General features: G+C 36.0%; 1 protein-coding gene and 2 long non-coding RNA genes across 6 annotated transcripts; 1 reads left to right on the top strand and 2 right to left on the bottom strand.

Moving 5' to 3' along the window:
* Positions 1 to 1,598: 1,598 nt before the first annotated feature.
* Positions 1,599 to 6,848, bottom strand: LOC112777230 (uncharacterized). The gene is made up of 4 exons (XR_003190344.3): positions 5,966 to 6,848; positions 4,396 to 5,843; positions 3,797 to 3,988; positions 1,599 to 2,190 (listed from the first exon to the last, which is right to left on the bottom strand). It is a non-coding gene; the product is annotated as an uncharacterized lncRNA (long non-coding RNA).
* Positions 6,849 to 9,876: 3,028 nt separating this feature from the next.
* On the bottom strand, positions 9,877 to 12,149 carry LOC112775557 (uncharacterized). The gene is made up of 3 exons (XR_003189583.3): positions 11,796 to 12,149; positions 10,761 to 11,141; positions 9,877 to 10,053 (listed from the first exon to the last, which is right to left on the bottom strand). It is a non-coding gene; the product is annotated as an uncharacterized lncRNA (long non-coding RNA).
* On the top strand, positions 11,983 to 19,611 carry LOC112775556 (tRNA nucleotidyltransferase cca2). 4 transcript variants are annotated; one of them, XM_025819254.2, is made up of 16 exons: positions 11,983 to 12,821; positions 13,925 to 14,360; positions 14,440 to 14,570; positions 14,711 to 14,828; positions 15,116 to 15,171; positions 15,294 to 15,343; positions 15,465 to 15,563; positions 15,688 to 15,797; positions 15,946 to 16,073; positions 16,923 to 16,989; positions 17,128 to 17,211; positions 17,680 to 17,742; positions 17,879 to 18,026; positions 18,456 to 18,614; positions 18,902 to 18,999; positions 19,095 to 19,611. In XM_025819254.2, exons 2-16 carry the CDS (start codon positions 14,013 to 14,015, stop codon positions 19,197 to 19,199), a joined length of 1,764 nt encoding a protein of 587 aa, XP_025675039.1. In that variant the 5' UTR covers positions 11,983 to 12,821; positions 13,925 to 14,012; the 3' UTR covers positions 19,200 to 19,611. The 4 variants fall into 4 exon arrangements, with proteins under 4 accessions (XP_025675039.1, XP_025675038.1, XP_025675040.1 ...); XM_025819253.3 differs by having other exon boundaries at positions 12,217 to 12,821; positions 13,930 to 14,360; XM_025819255.3 differs by having other exon boundaries at positions 12,369 to 12,821; positions 13,930 to 14,348.
* Positions 19,612 to 20,422: the final 811 nt, after the last annotated feature.

Below are 20,422 nucleotides of genomic sequence, written 5' to 3'. Positions count from 1 at the left end.
ACTGATCAAGCATGCAATCCATCAAGTGCACAGTACACACACAAAGCCAAAACAGAAGACAAGCAGTACAACTGCGAGATAAAATTAAAAGAATAATAGAGGGAAAAAACAGCTTACCAGGATGATGGTAATGATCTAGGAGAGCTGGAAAATCTTAGGGAGGTTTGGACGAAACAGGTGATTCACAGCAAGGAACTTTGGAGGAGATGAGAGGAAATGAGAGAGATGTGTTGATAATGGGGAAGTGGAAACGAAAGTGAAAGAAAACTGAAAGGAAAACTGACGCGTAGGAAGCGCAAAAGACGAGGGCAGAATGGACTTTTCACGTAGGGTTTAAATCAGCCATCAAGAGCATTAAATGCTCGGTGCGAAGATCAAGGCGACGTGGGACATTCCTTCGAGGCGACGAGCCTCACTCGCGCGTAGGGCACGCCCTCACCACAATTAACGGCACCCTGATAAAGCGACGACACATGTGGGAGAACATAACGCGCCAAGAACGGCGCTCACGGCCATAGCTGACGTGTTGGGGCACTGTTCCGGCTCGGCCAGTGCAGTGTCCGACCCGAGCGGCCGACCCAGCAGGCCACGTACGCTCGGATTGCGACCCGGACACCTGTTTCCTGGCAGCCAGCTGCAAGACAGCTGGGAGAGGAAGCTTTCTGGAAAGAGACCTCTCCTGTGGGACCCGCCCTACTGACAGGGTATATATGGGGAGGGCCCTACCCCTCCCCCATGGTACGTCACTATCCAATACTCTCACCGCCATCTGTGAAAAACTCTGACTTGGGCATCGGAGTATCATTGCAGGTGGCTCCCCCCTCACATCACAAGATAGCTCGAAAGGTCGTCTACCCTCAGGTCTCACTCACCAGACCCAGATTAAGGCCGATTCCCACCATCACACCCAGAGAACACTTCCGACTCGTCCGGCACACGAAGTACCGAACAATTCTATTGATGAGCATATTTTAATAGATATTTTTTGTTTAACTATTAAATTATTAAACTAACTTAGTTGAATTTAATTATAACAAAATTTTGTAATGAAATATCATCCTTTTAAATACCGTTTTTTGTTTATTTTAGTATATTTCTTTTGTTTCATATATCTTTTTTTCTTTCTTCAATGAAAATACTTATTATTAAATATTAAATTATCCATTACACCCTTAATTTAAAGAAGAAGTGAAGATGCTTCAAATATTTTCTATATTCACCGTTCGTTAAAAGATGTTAAAAAATATCATTTTAGATTACATTTGATTTTGTATTTTCTTAATATTTATTTATTTATTTAATAGATACAATAGAAAAATAACTTCAACAAATCATATATTACCGTAATAAATCACCAAAAAAATATTATTATAATGAGAATTTATAATTACAAAGTAATTTTTTGTTTTTATAAAATATAAAGTGGTATCAACAATTTTTTTTATTATTTTCATTCATCTACTTATCTAAATTTTGTTGTTTAACTTAATTTGACTTTGTTCACAAAAAAATTTATACATATAATATTTCTCTAAAACAAAAATAAAATTAAATCGATCCGATTTTTAAAACCGACTGATTTGTCAATTTCGATAAAGTCATAAAATCCGTACGGATCAAATCAATTTTCGTTTTTTTTTTGGATCGATGGATTGGACAGTCTCCAATCATAGGCATTACCCACTCATGTACACCACACTTACACACACAATTCATATTCTATCACACCCAGCTACAGCTGGAAATTGAACCTGGGATGTGGCTGTATGAGACCAACAAATAGGCCATCGGTACAAAGCTTCGCCATTAACCAATATTTTGGGTCCGGCCAAACAAATTGGTCCGATTTTTACAGTAACGTATAGTAGCAAAAATGAAAAACAATAAAACTAGATGTTAAAGCCCTTTTTAAACATTTTTTTAACCAAGTCAACGCGCTTCTTTTCTTTCGTACACTGGTGAGTACTTCTTCTCCTTTTTTATTATTGTTGTCATCATCTTTTTTTTACGTGCTTCTTTTTTCAATGTTATTGTCGTCATTGCTATTGCCACTGATGTTGCCGTCGCCGTTGCTGCTATCTTCTTTTTCTTCGTGTTGTTGTTATGTTGTTTAATTTATTATTCTCTTTTTTTTCTCTCCTCATTCTCCTTCATTATCATAATCGTCTTCGTCATCTTCATCTTCTTCTCCTATAAATGTTCAGAAAATTAGAGCATAGAAATTTAATGCACTATACATAAATTTTGGTATACAACACAAAAATTTTAATATACAACATAATTTTTTGAAGAATTACATGGCCAAAATATTAACACTCAACTAATAAAATATGCACAACACATAAATTTTGGTGTACAACATAGAAATTTTGGTGCATAGAAAAAAATTTTTATGTACAAAACGAAAATTTTTGGAGAACCTAAACATTAATCCACCAAACTAACAAAATAGATTTGCAGCAAAATTTGTATACTACGTGCAAAAATTTATGTGCTATACCAACGAAATATGCACGCACATAAATTTTGGTATACCACACCAAAATTTTGGTATAAAACTCAGCAAATTTGGTGGAGCAAAATTTTTTTTAAAAGATTATATACTCAAAATATTGATTCACCAAACTAATAAAATATATTTATAATAAAAATGTGTGTACTTACAAATATTTGTATATTATATATAAAAATTTGTATATTATATCGATAAGTTTGTATTATGTATAAAATTTTTTGTATTATACTTAAAAAATTTATATGCTATATTAATAAGTTTTTATATTTTTTAGAGTAAAGAGACAATTAGATCCTCGAAGATATTGAACTTGGACTAATTTATTCTTAAAGAAAAAAAAGTACCAATTAGGTCCCCCAAGATAACAAATAATGGACATGTATGTCCTTTTGTCAATAAATAGTGCGAAACGAACTACAAGGATTTTTTTTATTTGTGGCAGTTTTTTCTCTTATTTGTGGAGGTTTATAACCCCCCACCAAATAGTTTGTGAGTTCCTAAAACCCCAAAATTTGAGGTGCCACGAGGTCTTTTGTGGGGGGTTTTTAAAAACCTCCACAATCTATTCAGTGGAGAGTTTTGTGTGTGTTTAGTGGGGGTTTTATATTGAACTTTTGTGGCAGTTCTTGGTCAATGTTTGTGGCGGTTTAAAACCCCCACAAAAAGACTTTTTTATTTTAAAAATAATAGCTATTCTATGGAGGTTTCAAACCAGTCAATATAATTTTTAAAAATTAATCTACATTATTATTACACTACTAATCATTATTATTAAAAAGAAATATTTAAGCAAGACATTAAAAATGTAAAAAAAAATTAAAATAAAAGAAATACTTTAAAACAAAATATAGTACACTATCATCATTTTTCAATCACATTAATTACAACTATAAAATATTAAAAATAATATGATAAAATACAGAATAGCTATAGAATATAACTATAACTATAGAATATCTATAGAATATGTCCAAATTCTTGAACAATGAACACAACTATAGAATATAATTATAGAAGAGATTATAACTATAGAATATTACTCCATAAAACTGCATGAGATGACATAACCATCAATAGACAGAAGAGCATATCTTCAACCACAAATAAAGTTAAGAAACTAGAAACACACTACACAAATACCACATGAGAGTCAAATCCCAGAGATAAAAGTCAAAATACTGCCTAAATTTTTATTTCAGGGGTGTATAGTTCTTAAAATATAACTAATTACCAAAAGAAACGCAGACAAATCGTTAGTTATTCAAGAAAGTTAAACACTACCGTGTTATTTGCTTGCAGTAGAGACTCTCATTGTGCATGCAAATCTTGAAGAATAGAAATCCCAAGATCTTCTGTCTCAAATATTGTTCTTCTACTATCCTCAATTCTATCACCAGACTTGTTCAACCTCTCGGTTGATGCCATTAATCTTTCTCTTTGATCAGCTGATGTCTATTATAGTCACATTAGCAGCTGGCATCAAATTTGATGGCGCCAATCCAAGAAAAGAGGTGTTCAGAAATGAAAGTTCGATATATAAGCTTAATATGTATAAGGACATAAGATGCTATGAAAAATAGGATAGTTAGCAATAAAATATAATATAAATATTTGAATTGGTGCCTAAATTTATATATATTAGTGTCTTAATTTGATCATCAAAATTTAGATTTATTTAATTTGGTCTTTCAATTTAGCACTCAGTAATTTAGATTTGTTTCTAACTTTATTTTCATCATAAAATTGTCAACGATATACTTGTTTTTAATAAATATTTGATGTAACAATTAAAACTTATTTATCTTAATTTTCTTCCAGCAAAATCTTTAAAATTTTAATTCAAATTTCACTTACGAATTTTAAAAGTCAATTATACTCACTCTGACAAACAAGTATCAATTTGTGAACTGAGCCTGTTCAAATATTCAGTAGGGCTATGTTTCTATCCTCTTCCAGCTGATGCACTTCCTAATTTAAAAGAAACTTCCCTAGCATTAGTAATTAGGAATGCACAAATAATATTACTAGCTAGCTTATAATCATTCACCTTAAATATCTCATACTGGCAATTAGAATTAATTAGGTTCATATATAGATTAAGGATATAGGCAATAATTAACTTCATTATAATGAAATTTTAAACAGCAGTCGCAGTTATATATATCTTTATGTTGGTAGATTGAATAAAATCAATCAAATAATTCAATCAAATATGAGTCTCTTTTTTTTCAAGTGCTCTTAATATCTCCTTTGCAACTTTATACTTCTTCTGGGCAATTTCTTCACATAGGACAGCAGCAAGCATAACCTACAAGTTGATCAAGCGATAAAGCTTCAACAGAGATTAGTCTTTGAGAAGAGTTGGATCAACAGCAAGCAAACTCTTCCAACCTGAATCAACAAAAGAAATTACCAAATCGTGAGAAGAGTTGGACCAACAACTCGCATAGCAGTTAAAAAAAAATTCAAATAAAGCAAGTAGGGGATTTCAATTATCTTCAATTTAAACGTGTTGTAATGACTCTTTAATTTCTAGGAAGAGAGTCCCTATATTGAATTAGCACTTATGAAACTTGGATCAATTATCTTCAATTTAAACCTGTTGTAATGACCCTATTATCAACTGTATAATATTATATATATTAATAATTGTTAATATATGCTCTTAATTAGTCAAAAAAGCTGGCTGCTGTGTACCTTTATATATAACATCATCTCACCTAACCTCCCCTTTTACCTTAAGCCAGGAATTCCTACAAATTTTCTATCTTTGCAACTTTCCTTAATTAATGGTCAGTAATTTGCTTGCTTTTTTTTTTTTTTCATGAATTGCATTGTAGCATTAATGGCATACTAACTAATAATCTAGATAGATACTCAAAATGGTGCCATAAATGTTCGGTACAGGGTACTCTTCTTCTTTTGCTGATGATTCAACACTACTGCTTCACATAGCTGCAACAACCACATACACATTTTGCAACGTCAATTTGGTAAAACATTTTTTTTAGAAAGTCATACACAACTATATTATTACTAAAACAAAAAAGACATAGTTGTATAATCACACTATCACCATTAAAGCAAAACATCAATACATGAATGTGAAGTGCCATTTTAGAACAGCAAAACTATGGTTCATTAGTGTTTTACTTGACTTGTTTTCTCCCCAAAATTCTAAATTTAAATCACAAAAATATCATGAACTAATATTTTTTGCATTGAGAATATAACGAATGGAAGTGTTTAACATCCTCCTCGAAAATGTAAGAAGGAGTCAAGTTAATCCCCCCGCCAAACCACCACTGCCTAGGTACTCCGGGAGCATCTGTAGAATGCAACAAGGTTACACAGTTAGTAGCAGCAAATTTATGCAGATACTTATTTGCAAGACAATTACCTTAGAAATTGACATATGTAAGATTTTGAGCTATATGACAAACAACAAACCTATTCTTTCATGGATGACTTTCTCCAAAGCCTCCAGCTCAATCAACCTCCTCTGTGGCTTTAATTTTGAGCTACTTGAATGTTTAGGAAGTTAGATTCTAAACTTTATAGGAAGTACAAAAAAACAAAGAAACATGAGTGATAGAAAGTTAGGAATTTAAAAATCCTAAATTGAGGAAAAATGTTGAAAGATGTAAAAAGACCTAATGTAGCGCTGGTGGATGGACTTAGCTATACCAGACTTGAAGACGAGAATATGGAGGCGGCGCTCGAGCAAGTTCTCGACGGTGAGAGAGAGGATGTAATTGAGCTTGTTCTGCGTCTCGTCGAGGAGGTCGTAACGGAACATCCTCAGAGGCTTGGGCGTTGCAACCAGATCTGGAGAGGCGATAAACCGTAGTGGCAATGGCGATACGAGCTCTCTTTCCTCTCTGAATCTCTCTATTTCACTCTTCTCTCAGATCTCCTCAACCATCGGCACTGAGTCCACGCCCAAACCGTACTTCGAGTGCTTCACATCCGCCGGAGCAAAAGTAGAACAAGTGGCAAAACCTGCCGGAGAAGACGACGCAGTAGTAACACCGCGCGGATATGACGCGCCATAGTGAGAGGGAGCTGGCCTTGGGCTTCAGAGCTTTGGTACGGTGGCGCATTGATGTAGGCTCAGATGCAGGTAAGTTGGCGGTAGCGGAATGAGTTGGAGATGCGGCATCGCTGTCTTTCTCCTTCATTGGAATCGAAAAAATTCTGTTTAGGGTTTTGGAGTTTCACCATTCTTTTTTTTTGTTGGGTTCATTTTGTTTGGATGGGAGTTTGTCCATAATCATGATTGGGAGTTTGATAAATTGCCACAAATAACTAAATATCTTGTAGTAGAAACTGAATTGTCCATGTATTTCGTTATTTACATTGGTGCATGTCCGTTACTATCACATGAGCAGAAAAACGATGTAGTTTTGGACAGTGAAACATTTATTATCTTCTGAGTTTTTATATATCTTTTATCAACTGCTCTCTATTTATCACAATCCTATCAAAATAAGTGAAGTTTCACTTCAAAAGTTGTTATCTACATGACTATCTTTCATAGATAAACATGTTAAAATAATTAACATTACATATAAGTATCACTGTTAGGTTTTAGTTGATGAATTGATTGAAGGACATCATGTGTCCACCTTTTACTATCCTAAAAGACTGAATTGGTACTTTTTTTCTTTAAGGATTAATTTGTTCGAAGTCGAAATCTTCAGGACCTTATTATTATTTTACTCTATTTTTTAATAAAAATTTTTGTATTCCAAAAAACTTGAAAAAATAGTGATATATGTAAGCATTTTTTTATTTTTGGACTTGAGTTAATAGTCAAAATCGTCCCTGAAAGATATCCCGATCTCCATTTTCGTCCCCGAAAGATAAACTTAATCAAAATCGTCCTCGAAAGATTTAAAATTAATCACGTTAGTCCCTCCGTCTATTCTGTTATTAACAACGTTAATTTTGCTGATGTAGCACGTGAGTTTTTTTTGTCAAGGTTCAAATCATTAGAAAATTGGAGCCCCAACCTAACAACCCGACCCGAAGATCACAGACTCTCCTTCTCCTCTACGCGTCTCAGCCTCCATGCCAGTTCCAACAGTTGCTGGCTCCTCGTTGATGTCATTTTTCCTGCCATCACCTACATTAATGCCTTTTCATCAGCTCCCGTCAGTATCTATTTCCATACCCTAACCCACCCAACCCCAAACCCCAAACTGACCTCTCTCTCTCTCTCTGTGTGTGTGTGTGTGTGTGTGTGTGTGTGCAGGTTGGGTCAGCATCCAAAATTGGAGCAATCTCTAGCCTAGCAGTAGAGGCAGAAGCAATTAGGAATGCCATGATACTTGCAAACAATTTAGGGTTATAGAAAGTGTTTATTGAGTTAGATAGCTTACCTCTAGTGCATAATTTGAAATCAAAGAGCAGGATTGGGGACATTGATCCAATATTGTTGGACATCCTACAGTTGGCAAGGGAGGATAACAAGTTCGGGTTCACTTGGACGCCAAGGGAGGGAAATAGATTAGCACATGAAATTGCAGCCATGGAACTCGGTGGAGCGCTGGAGCAATCCTGTACGATTAACCCGCCCCCTGAACTCAGGGTAGTGATCCGACGCGACGTCGAGAGTTGCTGAGGAGCAAGGATCGAACGACGTCAACAGAACCAGTAGCAAGGGCAACAACAGATGACGTCAGGAGCCACGGACAGAGGAGCATACGTCCGAGGAAGCTCAGATCAGGGGCGGAGACTGAACGGGCATATCGTTCAGAAGACGATGACGACGGCGGAAGTTCGAAATCGTCCTCCTTGGTGCAACGACAACCGTGTTCCGCAAGTAGTGCTCTGTGATGCGGCTAACCGAATTGGATTGGGGGTGGAAAGCGAGCACTATACCATTGATGCGGCGGTGGCAGCAGCTGTGGAGCAAGGGCTCTAAGACGCTTGATAGGTGGCGGAGGTTGACGTTCAAGCAAGGCGTGGTAACTCTGCAACATCCGGCGACGGCGGTAGTTACTGGAGACGGTGCACAGCGTGAAGCTTGAAGAACCACCATTGCGGGGGTTGTGTTGCAGCGGGACGGGAATGGAGGCTCGAAACTACTCAGATAGGTTGAAGAGAGATTTTTGGGCTAGGTACGAGTGGATCGAGGTTCTGGGTAGTTAGGGTTCTGTTTCTGTTTCTTGGGTTTAACAGCCCACGACAAAAAAGACAAAAAAAAACTAACGTGCCATGTCAGTAAAATTAACGTTGTTAGTGACAGAATAGACGGAAGGACTAACATGGTTAATTTTAAATCTTTTGAGGACAATTTTGATTAAATTTATCTTTCAGAGACAAAAATGAAGATCGAGGTATTTTTTAAGAACGATTTTGACTATTAACCATGGTTCTGAAAACCGAACCGGACCGGCCAGTTCAACCAAAATAACTGGGAACCGGTCACCTAGCCGGTCCGAATAAGGTTATAAACCGCCTGACAAAAAACTGGTCGAACCGGCGGTTAACCGGTGAACTGGAAGAACCGTTCGATTTTTTAGCGATTTTTGGTTTGAAAATAAAAGTGCTAAACGGCGTCGTTTTGCCTCTTAAAAAAAAAAAAAAAAAGGCTAAACGCCTAACGAAGCCCTAATCCCCTAATTACTCAGAAATCACCCAGAAGCCAGTAGAGGAATCTCCCCTCTTCGCAGTCGCACGCCACCACCATCCTCCTCGCAGCCCACCGCCATCGCCACCGCATCCCGCAACCACAGCAGCGACGACGTTGACCACCGCAACCACCACCGCGTCCTGTTTCGTCGCGGAGCTCGCCTCCTCTTTCGTCGTCGCCGAGCTCGCCTCCTCATTGGTCGTCGCCGAGCTCGCCTCCTCTCTCGTCGCCGTTACTCGCCGCCGGTAATACTCTGTTCTTATTCGGTTATTCCTCCTCGCTGCCTTCTGATTTTCTGTGATTGATTTTATTTATTTGTTTGCGATTTTTGATTTATTTGTTATCTGTTCATGATTTGTTTGTTTGCTGGATGCATGATTTTGTTTTTTTGATTTTCTGGGGTTATTTGTTCATGATGAATTTGGTTGCTGCTTCATGATTCTGGCTTTTGATTTTCTGAGGTTATTTGTTCATGATTAATTTGTTTGTTGCTTCATGATTTTGGTTGCTGAATATCTTATTTGTTCATGGTTTTCTGAAATTATCTTCTGGTCTATGATTTTCTGATTGTTACAGATGGAACAATCACAAAGTAACTCACAGCCACAAGATAATGCTATTCAAGATTCTCAAACTGGTTCATCCAGAGATAAATCTGATCCAGCTTGACAATATTTTACAATGAAGTATGACAAAAATAACAAGGCTCAATATACATGTATTTTCTACTTGAATACTTATAATAGAGGGAGAATATATAGAATGAAATATTATCTTGCAAAAATCTCTGGACAAATTAAAGTTTGTAACAAAGTAACTGAAGATGTTGAGATTGTTGGTGTTGTGGTGGTGCTCTGGGCGACACAGATGGCTCCTCTCCAGAGTAATCAAGCTCATTCTGCAAGCAGTGGAATAAACTTTCACATATGCACTTTACAACCAAGAATAACAAATCCAATAATCTCAAAGCCTAAAGGCATCCCAGAGCAGCCAAACATTGAGTATCACACTTTTCCCAAAACATCTACATATCTAAATAGCTGCCACAACCACACACACAACAACCATAATCGCTTTAATTTTCAGGGTAAGTTATCAGGCTCAAAAATATTTTCTATCCTGCGTAACTACCCTTTTCGATTGCCACAAGATCATCAAGTTCTCAAGTTTCATAATCATATTCACTGTTTAAGATTTTAAATGGATGATCCAGCAAATCTTCAAAGTGGCATAAGATCTACAATTATTTTTTCTACCTCTATCAAGAAGCGGCTTTAGGGCAATTTTGTACTGTCTTGAAGCCCACAAGTAAAATATACAACTTCAAATAAACCATTTCACAGAAACTAAAACTAAAAAGAACATCTCCATACAAACCATCTCTTAATTTAAGAAAATAAAAAAAGAAAGATAGACAGGATTGCAGAAAAACAGAATGAAAAGCAACAAGAAGTGAATTAGCCTACTTATAGATACAACAGACAACTGATAAATAAGCAAGCATCGTTTCTCCACTGAATGTTTCTTAAAACCATGAAAACTTCAACTGATAGTTGAGGAATGAAGACAGCAAGACTGGTATAACATTTCAAAACTATCTTGTACCTCTTTCTCCATGGGCAGTAAAAGAACTCATCCCTGATCATGGGTGGGATTCGGGCCAAATTCTACACAAAATTCTGTGCTGCTTAGCTTAGGCCCTTCAAAAATTCTCATGATCAGGTCAACTTCCGTAGATCACGCACTTTCTTTTCACTAACTTCCACTTCTATAGTCCATATATCTCTCTCATCCCCTTTTACCCCATGTGTGTGTTGGTGTTGTTTGCTAGAGAAATACACATTTCCCCCACTAAGCCACTCTCAATCAGCAGAAGGATTTATGAAAATTTATACATGATACTACCTGAATGTAGTTAAGTATATCAACTGTTGCAACCCTTGATCCTCCCTCTTGTTGTCTCCAGATCCACTGACACAGTTTTTCCTAAAATCATAAAGGGATCCAAGAAAATGAAATAAGAACCAAGAAAACTTTCAAAATTGTTCAATGTTTCTCATACTAGAACCATAGCTGAAAATGGGGACAAGAATAAGGGGTAATATTTTCCATCACAAGCTATCCCAAGTTCTTGAATTGAAACCAGGCTCCAAAAAGCAAACATGTATGAAAACCTGCTGAATGTTAGCAAAATTTCTCGAAAGTGGAAACAGAATATATTTTTGGACACTAATAAAGGCAAGCAAAAATTTTGCAAAAACTTCAAACTTCTAATCTCAACCGTCTCAATTTCATTTGAGAAAAACATCATTTTACAACAATGTAAACCAACCTAGGCAACAGTACTTTCAAGTTTCAGCCTACAAAAAGACAAGAAATCAATCAACGGTTTACTAATCTGATATCACCTGATATCTGATTATATACTCAATCTAACATGGTTCAGTGAATCAAGATAAAGTTATTAGGTTAAATCCACTACATTAAAACACGACAAACAAACCAGCAACGAAATTAACAGAACTAGAATTCAGCAAAAGAATCTTAATGATTTTATTTTCCAAAACAATCATCAGCAATTGAATATCAGCATCTGCTAAATTGAAACTCATGAGCACAGGCACATAGTGATTATTATACCTGAATATGAGCTGAATCCTTCAATCAAATATTACTAGGAGGACTTATTCATTCACCTTAAGAACTATTAGCCGAATTTGGCCACATATTCAATAGTGAAGAGGCTAAGAATTGTTAGCATTCTTTACTCCCATCAATTAAAAAGGTTTCCCTTGGTTTTAACAATTTAAAACCCTAAATATGATTCAGAGAAACACGCAAAAACAGAACAGCATCCGAACATGATACACTACAAGTCCACTTTTCATGCCATCCAACCATAACAATCCAAGGGATTTTTCAGCCTAGGCACAATTTAAAATTAAGATTCAAATTAAAACCATAAAAAAAAATAATTTTATTATTTCTAACTTCCCCAAAAAAGAAAAAAACACGGAGAACAGCCCTAATAAAACCCAAGGGCAAAAACATCAAAGACCCAAAATTACAAAAGCTAAAAATCTTAAGATCTTTGAAGCAACAAAACAAGAAAAACTATTAACTCTTTTTGACTCAGTAGCTTCACCGTGTATTTTACTTTTTTAACCCTCCATCCAATTCTGATTTAAAAAAAAAAAAAAAAAAAATCCCCCCACCCAATACCACGTCGTTGTGTTACGAGGGAAAAAAAAAAACCCCTAATTTCCCACGGGTCGCCCCTCCCCATCCCCAACCTCTGACACTCTCACACAGGCAGCGGCTCTCAGCCTCAGGGTCACACACTGTCACCACAACATCACCGCCTCGTCTCCGCGCCTCTCGCCGGCAACTCTGCTTCGTCTGCGCCACTTCTCGCCTCCCTCTGTGTCGTGCCGGCCGTCTTGGCTCCGCCGTGGCTTGCCTTCTCTGCCTCCGCCTCCGCCTCGTGCCTCCTCTGTCTCTGATACCTCCGTTTCTGTCGTCCTCGTGTTGACTCCCTCCTCTGCTGGCTCTCTCTGCTCGTGCGGTCACCTCTACTCGACGGTGGCCTGCCTCTTCGACGGTGGAACGGCCCCAACCCGTCGCTAACTGCTGACTTTGGTTTTTCTGACATTCTGCAGTGTAGAGGTGAGTTTTTTTTTTATAGTTATTCTATATTAATTTTTTGGACTTCATTTTTGCTGTTTTAATGTAGGTTTAGAAGAGACAAATTGATGCTAACTGTATTTGTATGTAAAACTAATTGATTTAATTTGTTGTTCTCTTTGTTCTTTTTCCTTTCTTGAGGCTTGTATACTAAAGTTGGAAAAACTGAGAGAGATAATAAAGCAGAAGACATTTTTATTAGCACTACAAAATTTGTCTCCTAGCTTGATAATCAAATGATGAAGATTTAATAAGAGGGTCTTCTTCTGGTGTTGTGTAGCACTCTTTAATTTCCTCAGTGGATTAATCACTTTGCAATGGTTTGATTTGGAGGTCAGTGGTAATAAATAAGAGTTTGTTGTTTGTTTTCAAAAGAGAGAAAATGGGAAGGTTCTAGCAGTTTTAAGTTTCAACATGGAATTTTCATTTGAGTTGAAGTTTTTTTTTGTTATATTTGTCTTGTTTTTGATGGAGGATGGCCCTTTTGTTTTCCTTTGCATGTTTAGAACAAAGATGCTAAAAAGTGCAAAAAAAAAAAAAGGGGAGAGAGTGACAGTAGAAGATACATTGTGGCACATAAAAGCATAATCACAAGTCACAGCCACACGGTTAGGCTTTTCTAGAGGAATGTTCATGTTCACAAAACATATTGGAATGCTGCCATATTAGTTTATTTTCCAATGGAATATATTTCCTTGAAAGAAAAAAAAAGTCCTAATTTCAGCATTTGCATTATAACTTTAATTTTCGGGGTGTTTTCTTTTTCTTAATTAATCTCTGGACAATTGATTATTTAAGTGAGACCAGGTCAACTAGTTCAACCAATGACCCAGTAGTCTACTTGGTTCAATTACCAGTTCGATTCTAATAACTATGCTAAAAAATGTAAAAGATCTTCTTTCATTGATAAAAGATCTTTTTTTAACAACTTAATGACACTCAAATAATCTCTAACAGGCATGTTTCATGCCATCATAGTTTTTATAAGCACTTGTATTTCATGTTGTGTTTTTACGGTTTTTCCTTTATTACCCTTCTCTATAAACTAAGAATTGAACTTACCACTTATACTTTTGTTATACAAGCATAGAGCATGAGGGAAATGGGCAAGCACCGCAATTTTGAGCAGTGTGTTATATAAAGCGTCTGCATTCAAAACCGTATAAGGATTCCATGAAATTCACTTTGAAAACTGCAACCAGCCATTTCTTCCTCACTAGATTCTCACTCTTACGCACACCAACTGTTACGACTCTTCCTCTTCCTCTTCCTCTTCTTAACTATCCCCTTCCAACAAGAACAACAACAATAACAACAACAACAACTATCTCTACGCCGTCGTTTCCAATTTACTCCGCCTGCGCACCAATGTCGATTGCCACTCAGCACATTCTTCAGGTGAGGGACAAAATCGAACTTTCGGACATTGAGCGGAGAATCTTCGATAGGCTTCTCGCCACTCTCCGCCACTTTAACCTCCAAACTCAGCTCCGCGTCGCCGGCGGCTGGGTACGCGACAAGGTCCCTCGCTCTTTTCTCTCTACATAGCTCTTTACCTGTAATTTTTCCGTTTGGAGTTTGAATTTGGTTGGTTTTGCAGCTCCTGGGGAAGGATTGCTATGACATTGATATCGCTCTTGACAATATGATGGGCACTGAGTTTGTCGACAAGGTGAGGGAGTACTTGTTGTCCATCGGTGAAGATGCTCAGGGTGTTTGCGTCATTGAGTCGTATGTTCTTCCCAATTTCCCATTCTTATTTCTTTTTTTAAAACATTTTTATTGTATGTTTCTCAAGTGTTACTCTGTTTAGTCATGAAAATTGAATTCTTTGGAGCGATGTAGAACTTAAATGGCATTTTTTTTGGCAGCAACCCTGACCAGTCGAAACATTTGGAGACAGCAAGGATGCATTTGTTTGATATGTGGATTGATTTTGTTAACTTAAGGAGTGAAGAGTATACTGAGAATAGCCGCATTCCTTCTAAGGTATGTTAACATGTTCTTGTTATATGTATATTTCATATTATTCCCTTTTGATTTATTGTCGTATAACATGTTATGCTAATTTCCTCCTAGTTGGAATCACTTCAATGTCTTGTCTTGTTATTGATGAAGGCGATTTTCCTCTATGTTTTGCACACTCCTTGTTTTTTAAGCTAATTTTATGCCAACATGAAATGTTGATTATCTACTTTTGCAATGTGTGCTTGTGTATATTCTCCCCATTACCAAGTCGAGTAAAACCAAATAAAGTTTTTCTTCATGTCTAACAGCAAAGCTTTGGCACACCTGAAGAGGATGCATATAGGAGGGATTTGACAATTAACAGGTATCTTTGTGTGCATATATCTGGGTCTATGGCCCATCATTTTTTCTGTGAATGTTGGTTTGAGTCCTTGTTCGGACATTTTAAATGATAGTTCCCTAAAGCTGTTTGGTTGTGCATGACAGCTTATTCTACAACATCAACACTGGTTCGGTTGAAGATTTCACGAAGAGAGGTTAGAATTGATCTTATTGCCAAAACAAGTATAAGAATTACTTGACCCTCCCTCCCCCTCTTCCCTCCACACATTTCTTTTTTATATCTCCACATGTATCAATCTCTTTGGCACTTTGCAGGGATCTCAGACCTTAAGTCTGGAAGGATAGTGACTCCTTTACCTCCCAAGGCCACCTTTCTTGATGACCCTTTACGAGTTCTTCGAGCCATTAGATTTGGTATACTTTAATTTTTAAGATATTTGCATTTTGTATACCCTGTGAACATTTTTTTGTATGCTTTTATACGAAGCTTGAACTTGGTTTCCAGCTCTGTTTAAGAGAGATGTTTTATTATATATAGGTGCTAGATTTGAATTCACTCTAGATGAAGATCTGAAAGTAGCTGCTGCATGTGGTGATGTGAAAGATGCTCTTGCTGCTAAAATTAGCAGAGAGCGCATTGGAACAGAGGTATGTGCTAACCCTCCCATTCCCTTCAATATGGATACTGAGGAAGTGGTTTTCAATTATGGAATGCTATTGGATATTTTAACGGAAATAGCTTATATATAATATTGAAAATTTAGTCGTCTATGGTCTCCTGTGTGTTGTTTTGTAGGTTGATCTTATGATATCTGGAAATCAACCTGTCAAGGCAATGACTCATATTTGTGATCTGACATTATTTTGGACTGTGTTCAGTCTTCCTCCTGAGTTTGAACCTACTATTTCAGATGGATGTGAAAGGTAAGTTTGCAGGTTTTTTGCCCCCTTGTTTTTAATAGGTTAAAAGGTGTATAATGATTGCAAATCCTTTATTAATTTCACACACATCTTGCGCACATAGAAAGAGTTAGCTGAATATTATTGCCACTTCTACCCAAAAAAAGAAAGAATAAAAAACAATAATGGTCAGTGCACCACTAGCAGCCTTATATATTTGTTGTGAACTTCAAATTTGAAAGAAGTATCATTATACTCATTGAGACGTGTGTTGTTATTGTACTCACACACACAATCCTAATCATATATATATATATATATATATATATATATATATATATATATATATATATATATATATATATATATATATTAAAGTTCATTTCTTTTTTTTCCCTCATCACCTTACATGTTATAAAAGCCTTGTGAAATATAATATATGGAGTTGTTTGTAAAACCAAATCTTATGAAGAATAGAGGTGAAATCCATAAGTTGGATGGGAGATGCATCAATTTTATACATAAATGCATATGGCTCTTCTTGGCTCTAGTATTCATTTAACTTTTGATACAAGATCAGACATGGGTTGAACTTGACAGATGACATGAAGTGCTCAAGGGCAAGGCCCACAAAACCTGTGGATAAGAAAAAATTGTTTGGTTTACTAGCAATATTACAGTAGTAGTTGAACAAATTATGAAGAGACACTTTTCTCACTTTTATTCCTTCCCTATGTAAATGGCTAAACCCTATACTTGTAACATTTTTTTCCCTCTTGGCTCTCTATTTTGTTTTTCACTATACTTTTGCACAAGATAAAATGTTTATCTTTCTTGGCAACGGTGATCAGCTAATTCTTTCACTTTATCCAGACTTTGCATTGCTTACTTGGATACTGCATGGAACCTTGTCCATTTACTCAAAGAGTCAACCTTTACAGTGAGTAATGAGTTTTTCATTTTTACCGTAATCCATTTTCACATATATGGTCACAATAAGAAGTTGTTGTCATTCCATTATCATTTTATTTTTTCTTGATTATATCTGGTCATGATAAATGATTTCTGTGTTGCTTAGGACGAAGAAAGGAGGTTGTCACTTTTTGCTGCTTTGTTTCTCCCACTTAAAAATACCACTTACCAAGTAAAGAAAGCGAAGGTGGTATGTGTCTTGTCCATTCTATGTGATACTATTTTTGAATTTGTAATTTTTTTATTTTTTTTTTTGTGCTTTGAATCGATACATCTAGCAAAGTGTCTAAATTAGAACTCTAGTGTCTTGCTTTGTTCTTTTCCTCTTTTTTTCTTTGGTTTGTGTTTTGGAAGTATTTCATATTAGACATGTAGAAACCACAATCTATATCTTGTTAGACTGTCATGCGACACAAGTAGAGATGACAACCACGCTATTGGACAATCTTGGGAGGGACTATTTGTCTCATTTCAAGGATTGCTAATATTGAGCTCAAGTTTTACCTGATACTCAATTGAAAATGCAGGCTGATTTTATCCACAAAATCTATTTACGAGGAACATTTTAATATTGTTATGTAATGCAGTTTCTTTAGTCAGTTTTCTTGTATTCCAATGACATGCTGGTTTAAGACAATAACATTATTTTGAATTATAGGTTCCTGTTGTCAATTATATTATTCGTGACTCACTCAAGCGAAAATCCAAGGATGCAGAAATGGTCAGTTACCATTTACCCTTAGTAAACCCCAGAATAACAGAGTTCTAACATCTGTAATATAAATCATTTCAGTTTTTCAGAATCTGGTTAATGTTTCTATTGGTTAATGTGTTTGTAATTGTGTTTCAAAATCCAGGTGCTTGATTTACACCGAGCATCGCAGAAATTCTTGTCATTGATTCCTTGTCTTGCATCTAATGAGGGTTTGCAATCTGATGATGTTGGTTGGATGAGACGATTGATTGATGATGTCTCTGTTGCTTCTAGAGTCCGGGTTCTAACAGGTATATTGCTCTTGGTCTGCTACCTTAGTATTGGCAGTTCTTCCTTATTTTTTCTGGTAGCTTAGCTCTTGTTGTCGTCAATCTTCAGTTAACTTATTTTGCTAGTTTTGTAAGTTGTGTTGTATGCTAATTTTATTATGCTTTACTATGTTGTGGTTTTCATCTAAATTATTGGGTTTCCTAGTGGAACTTAGCCATGGACACTCCCCTCTATTCATTTTTTAATCATTGTTTCCTATATATTATTTGCACTTCGCCCAAGCCACAATCTACATTTTGCTTCTTAAGTAATCAAGTTTATTTTAAGCTACTTGCTAGATTACCTCAATTTAATGAAAGGAAATCTGTTTCTCTAGGATGTGACTGCAAAGTTATTTTACATATGGATTGCATCTGTCGTGACCAAGATTTTATATTTGATTTATTTAGGTTTTCTCTTGAGGGAGCTTAAAGATTTATGGAGAGTTGCACTATTGGTATCCATATTATTACATCCCATTGACATTAACAACATTGAGGATGAATCCTTACAATTGCACAAACGGAGAGATCTGTTTAATACAGTGGAGAGTGCTATAATAAAACTAGGTGAGCTGTATTAGTCGTTTAACTTGTACCATTGATGCTTGTAATCTATTGCTTGCATCCTTTGAAGAATGAAGGTGTAAGATGTGTATAGCTTTTACTGAAAATTTACTGCAGCATCTACCTGTTCTACTTCATATTCATGATCCTAGTTTGCTGAGCATTTGAAGTTGTATCTCTTTTCTTTGTTCTATCTATGCTTGGCTTTATTTTAGTTGTAACCTCTACCACTTTAAGTGATTGGGAGCCCACACATTATGTAAATATTAACGTATTTTGGTGGATAACAGGCCTCAACAAAGTTTGGGAGGTGAAGCCATTGATCAGTGGCAAAGATGTTATGAATGTCTTACAGCTTAAAGGAGGAGGACCACTGGTTAAGGAGTGGGTAAGTCATTCTATTTACTGCATTTTTACTCGCACAGTCATGCACACTGAACGCTTACTAAATTTGAGGTTCTAATATATCATTTTCACTTGCAGCTAGAAAAATCAATGGCATGGCAACTTGCGAATCCTTCTGGAACTAGTGAGGAATGCATTGACTGGTTAAGAGAAGCCAATTCTAAGCGTGTAAAGTTGGAGTGATGTCGGAACGCTCATTTGTCTGTTCCGTACCATGCACCGAGATGCCTTGGATGGAGGGAGCATAGCCAGAGTTAGCTGTGTGGACAGCAGATGATACTGGGAATCACTTCATGCACACATGACTTGTGGTTGTCCTGCCGCTTCAAAGTTGTATGAAGCTCACAATTTGGATGAAAATTTGCCTCATACTTGTGGATGAAGAAATATGTGAATAGGAATATAGGATAGATATTTTGGCCTTTCTTTTCTTGTCTAATTATAAACTCTTACTTCCTTTAACATATTGGTCCATATTCGAGGAAGAACATATCCCCCTATTCATTTAGGCATGCTTAGCTAGAGCTTTGTCCATCATATATGGAAGAATTTTGCAATGAGTTTATTTTAGTAAATGGAGATATACTTTTGTTCATTTTATGTTCCTACTCGAAGTTGTTTTGAATTATTTAAAACTCTTAGCTTTATTGTTAAGGTTTTAATAACGAAGCTACTATATGATATCTAAAATTGGGGCGAAAAAAGAAAAGAAGAAATATAAATTTCAAGACTATATATAGTAAGCTTTTTTTTTTATCAATTATTTTGACCTGAAGTTGGTCACTTTGTTGTATTTAGACACTGGAAAAAAAAAACTAAAAACTCAAATAAATAAAGAAATTAATTTTTATGCATTTTCAACATAAAATTGGTCTATATTCAATTTTGCTTTTTTAAATAGAAAAGTTTTTTTCTTCTAAAATCATGAATTTAAAAGCTAACTTTTTTTTATTTGTATCCCCCTTAGAAAGCTACCTCAGATTTTTGTTACTTTATTTTTTATTTGGTTGGCACACCTTTAAAGTTGGTTGCATGCATGTTAATGAAGCATTGCTCATATAGAAAAGTAGCTGGTAGTGACTAGTGAGCATGAACACAACACTTCATATAATAATAATTTCACAATGTCAAGTATCGTATCTCTTTTATCTGTAATATCATCTATACTCAAAATTTATCGAAGGTTATGGGGATAGAATAGAATTTGCACTTGTAATAACTTAACTTACTATAGGGATGACAACACTATACGGATTAGTTTTTTTTTTTTTTTTTGGTTTTCCAAGGTATTCTCCAACCTGACAGGTTAATGACTAATCCGCCGCAGTACTGAGCTCCATTTAAGAGTTTGTCGCTGGTCAATGGGTTATTGCATGCATAAGGCGGTCAGATTAGGATGGGTAATT

This window comes from Arachis hypogaea, chromosome 19, assembly GCF_003086295.3.
Source record: "Arachis hypogaea cultivar Tifrunner chromosome 19, arahy.Tifrunner.gnm2.J5K5, whole genome shotgun sequence".
Classification (NCBI taxonomy): domain Eukaryota; kingdom Viridiplantae; phylum Streptophyta; class Magnoliopsida; order Fabales; family Fabaceae; genus Arachis; species Arachis hypogaea.
The sequence above is the reverse complement of the archived record's forward strand: the minus strand, read 5'-3'. Positions and strand labels throughout refer to the sequence as shown.

Bases quoted from the DNA above. Each gene is read 5' to 3' on its own strand.
- LOC112775556 (XM_025819254.2), top strand. From the start codon at position 14,013: ATGAAATTCACTTTGAAAACTGCAACCAGCCATTTCTTCCTCACTAGA. The intron at 15,564-15,687 runs GTATACTTTAAT...TATTATATATAG, and splicing joins TCTTCGAGCCATTAGATTTG to GTGCTAGATTTGAATTCACT. The intron at 16,074-16,922 runs GTAAGTTTGCAG...CACTTTATCCAG, and splicing joins ATTTCAGATGGATGTGAAAG to ACTTTGCATTGCTTACTTGG.